General features: G+C 43.9%; 1 protein-coding gene across 9 annotated transcripts in view; it reads right to left on the reverse strand.

Moving 5' to 3' along the window:
- LOC138744165 (SEC23-interacting protein-like) overlaps window positions 1-9783 on the reverse strand; it is a 195104-nt gene that overhangs the window by 168579 nt on the left and 16742 nt on the right. For all 9 annotated transcript variants that reach the window (XR_011345337.1, XR_011345338.1, XR_011345333.1 and 6 more), the window contains exon 4: window positions 1555-1748. Coding sequence is in view for 3 of the 9 variants with exons in the window: in XM_069899855.1 (XP_069755956.1) it covers window positions 1555-1748 (194 nt within the window). In the remaining 6 variants the exon portion in view is untranslated. The remainder of the gene's footprint in view (window positions 1-1554; window positions 1749-9783) is intronic.

A 9783-nucleotide genomic window follows, 5' to 3' on the forward strand; every position in this document is an offset into this window, starting at 1 on the left:
CTTGAAAATATATCCAATTTAGCAGGAATTTTACTGGGCCAAATTATAATTGAGCTCCATTTGGCACAAGGATCACAAACAAGTTTTGTGTAAACAAATCATTAATCCTTTGCCAGAGAACTTTGTCCAATTCTGAATATCAAACAAAGGAAACAATGTTAAGGTTTTATTGAGGACATGGAGGAAATTTACTAATTTACGATCAGGAAAGAAGAAATGCAAGTTATGTGGCAAGAAGGAAAGATGTGGAAACAGATCTAAATGTATTGGAATTTGAATGCTTTTGACAGAAAAAGGGATTTCCCATTTTAATAATGAAATAAATATGTACCAATACAGTCATACACAACACACACTACATCAAGAAAAAGAATAGAATATTGAAATCTTGGCATCCCTAAAAATATATATATCTGATTTTAAAGTAAGTGCAATACATTTCCTCATCACCGCTAATGTTAATTTAACAAATTTCAATTGATATATTAATAGTTTTAATTTGGGCCTTTTTCCTTCAATATTTCCTAATACAAATAAGGTCAGATTTTTCAGAAAAAACAAGTCCTGTAACTTGTTCCAAAAAAATTGTAATTCTCCCCAAAAAGATCTTGCATTAGGACAAAGCTAAGTTGAATGCAAGAAAGTGGCGACACCTTCACCACACCTAAAACATTAATCTGATCATTCTGATTTTATTCTATTCAATTTCTCTGGTGTAAGAAATAACTATATAACCATGTAACCACTTACAGCACAGAACAGGCCAGTTCGGCCCTACTAGTCCATGCCGTAGCAAATCCCCACCCTCCTAGTCCCACTGACCAGCACCCGGTCCATACCCCTCCAGCCCTCTCCTCTCCATGTAACTATCCAGTCTATCCATAAATGTAACCAATGATCCCACCTCAACCACGTCTTTCATTCCCCATCCCTACCACCCTTTGCGTAAAGAAATTTCCCCTCATGTTCCCCTTATGATTTTCCCCCTTCAATCTTAAACCATGCCCTCTAGTTTGAATCTCCCCCACTCTTAATTGAAAAAGCCTATCCACATTTACTCTGTCTGTCCCTTTTAAAATCTTAAACACCTCTATCAAGTCCCCCCTTAATCTTCTACGTTCCAGAGAAAAAAGCCCTAGCCCTAGTCTGCACAACCTTTCCCTGTAACTCAATGTCAAATCTACATTTTAATGACTCAATAAATCAAAAAAAGGTTCTAGGCCTAAAACCAATTTGTTCCAAAACAAAGTGCCACAATATGCATTACAGAGGTATTTTATTTTCAAAACTTCAGAGAGCCAACCCGGATCTTGTCTGGCTTGGATTGGACTGCAGTGAAATAATTTTATTCTGCAACTTGGTCCGACGGTAAACAACGAAGAAGAACAATGCATTGAAATGGAAGGTACTCCATTCCCCACTACTTAGACCTTTCACTAAAACTGAAGAGTGGGGAAGAGGATGGGGTGGCAACAAGGTACAATGAATTTTCATACCACATCAAACAGTGATTTTACATTTAAGTTGGTAGTACACGCCCAGTAGATACTGTACCTCCAATTTTTCACTGAATTCCTCAGAGTACGGGATAAACCTGCTGTCCAAATCCCCCTTATAAAACCACATGCATCGCCTCACTTCGGTTGACTCCTCTTCCCAGTACACGGCATATCGCAAACGATCATACAGATGAATATCATAGCGACCACCATCAGTTGACACAACGACATTTTCGGGGTCTGGTTGAACTGCAAGTTAAAACCAAATTTAGTTGTTTAAAATACTGTATCAAGAATAATGACAGCAACTAGGATAAAATATGCATAATTAGTGTCACAGTGGTGTACGGACCTTCGTTGGGAACAGTGCTGGCTGCTACTGATAACATAAGCACTGCGAGATATGGTGGGGTAATAGCATGCATGCGCGGGTGGATTAAGCGTCAGTATACAGGTGACGAATCTCAGATGCCAGGAAGAGAAGAGCGAGAGCGTCAGGATCGCCCGTGTGGTAGTGAGCTAACGAGCAGGTGTGAGGAGTTTAGCTGGGTGGTGTTTGGGGAATTGAAGAAGGTCGTGTCTAGTGAATAATAGAAAGAAAGTCGACTTCACGGTGTGCTGAAAGAAACGAGTGAAGGGATTCTTCATTGTTTGCAAGCTGCAGTAAATCAATGCCATGACAAGTAGTGACAAGTTCACAGTTATCTTTTAATTTAAAATGGAGAGAGATGAGGAATAAGCCCCTTACAGGGAGCAGTTGGGGAGGTCAAACCAAAGACTCCCCTCCCTTTTTATTAACAGTGCACCAGTTCATGATCCTCGAAGTGCGGTTCTCTGCCCTCAGTGTACCAAGTCAGAAGACGAAGTATGGTTTACTTGTGGAACGTCTTCCAGAGATTGCCTGCAAAGTGGAGGATGTCTTAGTCGATCAGGATGGTAATCTCCCATTCAACATGCTGAAGGCCGCTATTCTGCGGCGTGCTCGCCCATCGAGGGAGACCGCATTGCCCAATTACTAGCTGGTGACACCCTCAGCAACAGGAAACCGTCACAGAGGTTGAGGAGGTGGCACAGGCTAGCTGGAACAGCCCTGGTCGAAGGCGATTTTTGGAAACAGAGGTTCCTTCGATGTTTACCTCGTCATGATCAAGAGCATTTGGTGAATATTTTTCGAATGTCCACCCTCGATCAGTTGGCGGATCATGCCGACCTCATTATGTCCACAAGCTCTGCATTGAAGACAGAAGGATTGGCTTCTTCCCCTAGTCAGCAGGAGCAAATGGAACAACTGCTTCTTGTGCCTTGTGAATTGCTAGAACCTTAACAATTAAGGTAGCAACAGCACCTTCTCAATCGAAGATAACTGTTGGAAGCAGCAAATGACAGCACTGACTACACAGGTCCAGGCTTTGGGCACGCAACAGAATTCTTTCCATCGACCTGCTTGGAATTGTGGTAGCCGAGAACGTGGGAGAGGTGACGGATGGCGTATTTGTTGGAAGCATCGGAGATTTGGTGCTGCCACCTGTGTGGTGGTACACCACCGGCCTACTGCAGGGGGCAACCTCTGTACCTGGAGGAGTGTAAGGGGACAGGACAACACCTGGCCGGATGTCAGTCAGTCGGCCTGAAGGGATCAAGCCCCAACCGGTCGGGTGTCAATCACCCTCCGGGATACAAGCCTGCATCGGCCTCCCAAAGCTCACTCAGAGTAACTGCAGCTACAGCCAGCCTGGCTCTGTGGAAGTCTTTGTGGATTAAAGCCTGTTGTACAGTCTTTACCTTGTGTGTGTCTGATTCTGGCTAACAGCGCACCACAACCTGGTCCTGTCAACCACCCTGTGACTTCCACAAATGTCAACAGGGAAACAACCAGGCCTGGCAGTAGGGGCAACTGCTGCCCAGCCGTCTTTTCCTCAAAGAGCGTCTCAGGTTTTCAATTTCTTGTCAATTCCAGTGGTTTCTTCAACCATGGAGGAACACAGACACCCCAATATGTCATGTATTCTTTCCGCTGTGAATGATTTTCATATTCAAACATAGTGGTCATTCATGTTGGATTTCAGTCTTGAGAAACCTTTTCAGTGGGATTTCAGTTGCAGACATGACAAATTCAATTTTTGGGTCTGGGTTTCTTGTCATATTTTTCTTTGTTGGATTTGAAGAAGAAAAAAAAAATCACCGCGAGGTGGACTGCAGCTCTTGTTCTCGAGTGAGCTGCATCTGCCGTCCTTCCAATGCCGTCAGCCTCCTGACAAGCCTTCACCTGGCGCCTGCCCTTTCCATCGTCTGGTGACTCCATCGTATCATCACACAGCCGTTAAACATACAGTAACCCACCATATAAAGATTTGTGGTCCTTTGGCCTCGTAGATTACCCACAAAACATCTTAAAAATTGCAAAATTGTAATTCGACCACATGAAGAGTTGGGCATAGTCTGCTGATCTGACAACTGCTGGGCTTCACCATTGCATATGGTTCTGGGGATTGACGGCCTTGCGTTGATTATTGTGCTTTGATCAATTCTACCATGCCTAACCGGTACAACATCCCCAATTTACAAAACTTTTCAGCAAACCTCCATGGCAATAATGTATTTATGAAAATAGGTCAAGTACATGCTTACTGTCAGATTCCAGTTGAGCCTTCTGATGTCACGAAGATGGCAGGAATTCCCCTTTTCAACACGTTTGAGTTTCTGCGAATGCCATTTGGTCTAGAGAATGCAGCTCAGACGTTCCAGCTGCTTATGGACCACGTTCTCGCCAGCATCAATTTTGTGTTTGTTTACATTGACGATATTCTGGTCGCAAGCGTGGATGAAGAGGAGCACAAGCCCACCTTATCTCATTGTTTCAGGGGCTTGATGAGCTTGGCATTGCGACCAATCCCAGGAGTTTGTGACACTGCTGATCTTATATTTTTGGTTCACAGAGTTAAACAACATGGAATTTTGCCCAATAAATCGAAAGTGCAAGAGATTTGAGGATTCCCTACACCCATTTCGTTTGGCCAGTTGCAACGTTCTTTTTAAGGCATGATAATATTTTTATTGCCGATTCCTGCAAATGCAGCACCATCTCTATTGCCCCTTACTGAACTACTAAAAGGATCCAATAAGTCCATGTCCAAAAGATCATTAACGTTGGGAGACAAAGCCGTGTATGCTCTCAATGATGCAAAGACTGTGCTGGCAAATGCCACGACTCTGATACGCCTTGTTCTCTCTTGTGTCGGTGCTGTGGGAGCAGTGTTAGAACGAATCCGTGGGCAATTGGAATTTCTCGCATTTTTTTTAGTCAAGCTGTCACTGGCTCAGACAAAGTACAGCACATTTGGTCGCGAACTTTTGGCCATCCATCTCACAGTGAAACATTTCCCCTTTTTATAAAAGGTTGTCCTTTCACCATTTATACATATCACTAGCCTCTGCGAGTACAAGCACACATCTCTACTCACCTATGTGAGTGGAAAGAAAAAGAAAAAGGTTTGAAAACCACTGTAATCATACCTAATTGACTCGTTATGTTCCAAAGAAAATGGGCCAATGACAATTTTACTCAAGCAAAATATTTTCATAACAAATTGGGTCTAGAGCAGCGGTTCTCAAACTTCCCTTCCCACTCACATACCACCTTAAGTAATCCCTTACTAATCACAGAACACTTATGGCATAGGGATTGTAAGGTGGAATGTGGGTTTAAGGGGAGCAGTTTGAAAACCACTGCTCGAAAGTCTCCAGACGCACGAATTCCAGGCTGGGGAATTCTGTTGTTCTGGATTCCTGTTTCCAGCATGTGCACTCTTCTCCCATATACTTAACTGCTCACGTGCGAAAACTGGACTACCAGTGGCAGGAGGCTACTCCTATCACTGACATCTCTGCAAAGACTTTCGTGGATTGTCGGATTCCCTCTTTCAGTGTTCCGGCACTATTACAATGGATCAAGGATCTCGGTTCGAGTCTCTCATTAATCTTCTTGGCACTTCTTGTATTTGCACTACAGTTTACCATCTGCAGGCCAATGGCCTCGTTGAGTCTTTCCATCGACAATTGAAGGCAGCATTAAAAGGAGGTGGTGATGCATCTATGTGGACCGAATGTTTGCCCGTGGTTCTCCTTGACTGCTGTTAAGGCAGATCTTGGATGTTCAGCGGCAGTGCTAGTATATGGCTCTACGTTCACCTTGCCAAGTGAGTATGTGAATCCGAGTCCAAGCACAACACTCTATGATTCAGCTAGTTATGTTGATCATCTTCGGGAAAACGAGATGACTCCACCCTACTCCGCCACATCAGGCGTCACCTACAGTGTATGTGCTGAATGATTTCCAACACTGTACTCATGTGTTCCTCCAGCATGATGCTTTGGACAAAGCACTTCAGCCCGTTTAGACTTTTCAGATCTAATGACGCCAACCAAAAGCTTTTGGGATCGACAGGAATGGAAAAGTTGTCAGTTTCCATTAACAGGCTGAAGCCAGTATATATCGACAGTCCATGTTCTGCATCAGCCCCAGAGGGATAGTCATACCATGCACTGCCTGTCTTGCACTATTGTACAAGGTTGTGCCCTCTGAACCGTTATGTCGCGGGTCGATTCCAATCAATCACTCCCTTGCATGACTCAGAGGCTAGGGAGGGGAGGGTTCTTACCTTCATTGGGATTGGTGCCAGACGTCGCTGATAACTTAAGCGATGAGATACACGGGTGGGGGGGGGGAATAGCACGCACGTGTGGGTGCGTTAAGCTTCAGTATATGGATAATGTATCTCAGATGCAGGAGGAAGAGAGTGAGAGTGTCAGGATCACCTGTGTGGCAGTGAGCCAATGAGAAGGTCAAAGGAGTTGAGTTGGGTGGTGTTTAGAGAGTTGAAGAATGCAATGTGTTTAGTGAATAATAAAAAGGTCAACTTCATGGGGTGCTGAAAGAAATGAGTGTATTCTTTATTTATTTGCAAGCTGTGGTAAATCAATGCCGTTACAATATCATATGCATTTGAGAGAAAGAATTTGTACAACAAATATGCAAAAGGATGTTTGACAAAGTTTGCTAATGGGTATTTATCCTGTACTTTAATTGGTAAAAGGAATTTAGATGCAATAGTGAAGCAAAGTGAAGCAAAAAGAAAACAAGTTTTTTTTCCCCAATCTTCATATTCATTGATAATGTCACATGCGGTGGCTGGGAGGACAATCCATATTAACTTACTTTTCATTCTCAGAAACAGACAGGGTAGCTCAACTTTTTGAAGACTCAGGGCATCCCAATTATTAATGGGTGAGACTAAAATTAACAATCAGGGTTTCTCATTTGCAAGTTCACTTTTCAGTAATTTTGCTTTTCTTTATTTCCTCTCCAATGGGTTATTAATCATTCACTTTTTGTTATCTGTATCACGAACTTAACATCCCTTGGTTAAGTCGGAATAAAGTGTAATGAATATAATAGAATTGAAAAAAAAACAGACTATTGTCTGACTGTGTGAATGTGACAAGACACTAATGTGCAAGCTTTAGCCATACATCACTGTAAGCCACAAAACGCATCATTGTTACAGCCCACAGACAACATATAACCATTGATTACGTAGATCTAAATTATGATTTCAATACAATGTTAAGTCATTAAAATTATAGCTAAAGGGAAGAAAATATATTTTTCCATATTCTTATCAAACTGAAAGATCTTTGGAAATTTCTTAGTTTTGTAATGCTGATATTAGAATACATCTTAATACATAAATTTGAAGTTTCTTCATTCTTTTTCCACATAGTCCCCACTTGTTTCAAGAAGGTCGCATCAGACCAGCACTAAAGAAAAGCAAAATAGTGGGGCTTTGACTCCCACCTCAGTGAAGTGCTTTGAGAGGATGATCGTGGCTCATTTCAACTCTCACCTATCAACCAGGCTTGGCCCACTTACTGGCCAAACAAATTGATAGCAGGTGCCATCTCCCATGCTCTCCCACTGGCTCTAGAACATCTGGACACTAAGGAGATCTCTGTTAGACTACAGTTCATAAACAGCAACTCTGTCTTCAGTATCAAAGACCCCAAAAGCTCAGCCTTCAACTTTGGGATCTATGCCTCAGTAACCTCCTCTGCAAATGGATTCTTGACTTCCTGCCCAACAGACAGCAATCAGTGAAAATGGGCCACAACATCACCTCCATGATCAAACTCAACACCGACGCTCCTCAAGGATGTGTACTCAGTCCCCTACTATCGTCCCTATACACCAACTCCACGTTCAAACTTGCCAACGACACCACAGCAAGGCAGTCAGATATCAAATACCGAGGAGATGGAATAAATGAAAAGGCAAGTCTCATGCCATGGTGCTAAGATAACTCAAATCAATAAGATGGATATGTTGTGACTTCAGGAGAGGGGTCAACATCCACTCCCTTGTGCATATTAATGACACCAAGGTAGAAAGAAACAGATAGCTTCAAGTTCAAATATCTCCAATGACTTGGAATGGGACAGGTTGATTCAATAATTAAGAAAACACACCAGTGTGCCTACTTTCTTAGAAGACTAAGAAAATTCAGCATGTCTCCTATGTCCCTCAACAACATCCACAGGACCACCATCCAAAACATACTTGCTGAATGGATCACAGCATGGTATGTGAGCTGCTCTGCTAAAGATTGGAAAATAGAGAATGCAGCTCTGAACATAACGCAAACCCCTCCCTTCATGGACTCCAACTACACTTCCCACTGCCCAGGAAAGGCAACCAATATACTGAAAGACCCATGCTTTGGCATCTGATGAAAATTATTCCATTTAGTTGTGGGAAGTATTTGAAATAGGCTCAGTCACAGAAGAGTTAACTCCCATCAGTATTAAGATCACAAGTGACCCAATGGAACATAGCCCACTTTCAAATAAATTTCTTACACAAGATATTCACAGACACATGCACTTAGTCACTTTAAAGGAAAGCACACCTCTTCTTTGCTTGGCTTCGCGGACGAAGATTTATGGAGGGGGTAAAAAGTCCACGTCAGCTGCAGGCTCGTTTGTGGCTGACAAGTCCGATGCGGGACAGGCAGACACGATTGCAGCGGTTGCAGGGGAAAATTGGTTGGTTGGGGTTGGGTGTTGGGTTTTTCCTCTTTGCCTTTGTCAGTGAGGTGGGCTCTGCGGTCTTCTTCAAAGGAGGTTGCTGCCCGCCAAACTGTGAGGTGCCAAGATGCACGGTTTGAGGCGTTATCAGCCCACTGGCGGTGGTCAATGTGGCAGGCACCAAGAGATTTCTTTAGGCAATCCTTGTACCTTTTCTTTGTGCACCTAAGTCACGATGGCCAGTGGAGAGCTCGCCATATAACACGATCTTGGGAAGGCGATGGTCCTCCATTCTGGAGACGTGACCCATCCAGCGCAGCTGGATCTTCAGCAGCGTGGACTCGATGCTGTCGACCTCTGCCATCTCGAGTACTTCGACGTTAGGGATGTAAGCGCTCCAATGGATGTTGAGGATGGAGCGGAGACAACGCTGGTGGAAGCGTTCTAGGAGCCGTAGGTGGTGCCGGTAGAGGACCCATGATTCGATAGCCGAACAGGAGTGTGGGTATGACAACGGCTCTGTATACGCTTATCTTTGTGAGGTTTTTCAGTTGGTTGTTTTTCCAGACTCTTTTGTGTAGTCTTCCAAAGGCGCTATTTGCCTTGGCGAGTCTGTTGTCTATCTCATTGTCGATCCTTGCATCTGATGAAATGGTGCAGCCGAGATAGGTAAACTGGTTGACCGTTTTGAGTTTTGTGTGCCCGATGGAGATGTGGGGGGGCTGGTAATCATGGTGGGGAGCTGGCTGATGGAGGACCTCAGTTTTCTTCAGGCTGACTTCCAGGCCAAACATTTTGGCAGTTTCCGCAAAGCAGGACGTCAAGCGCTGAAGAGCTGGCTCTGAATGGGCAACTAAAGCGGCATCGTCTGCAAGAGTAGTTCACGGACAAGTTTCTCTTGTGTCTTGGTGTGAGCTTGCAGGCGCCTCAGATTGAAGAGACTGCCATCCGTGCGGTACCGGATGTAAACAGCGTCTTCATTGTTGGGGTCTTTCATGGCTTGGTTCAGCATCATGCTGAAGAAGATTGAAAAGAGGGTTGGTGCGAGAACACAGCCTTGCTTCACGCCATTGTTAATGGAGAAGGGTTCAGAGAGCTCATTGCTGTATCTGACCCGACCTTGTTGGTTTTCGTGCAGTTGGATAATCATGTTGAGGAACTTTGGGGGACATCCGATGCGCTCTAGTATTTGCCAAAGCCCTTA

Source organism: Narcine bancroftii, chromosome 10, assembly GCF_036971445.1.
Source record: "Narcine bancroftii isolate sNarBan1 chromosome 10, sNarBan1.hap1, whole genome shotgun sequence".
Lineage (NCBI taxonomy): Eukaryota > Metazoa > Chordata > Chondrichthyes > Torpediniformes > Narcinidae > Narcine > Narcine bancroftii.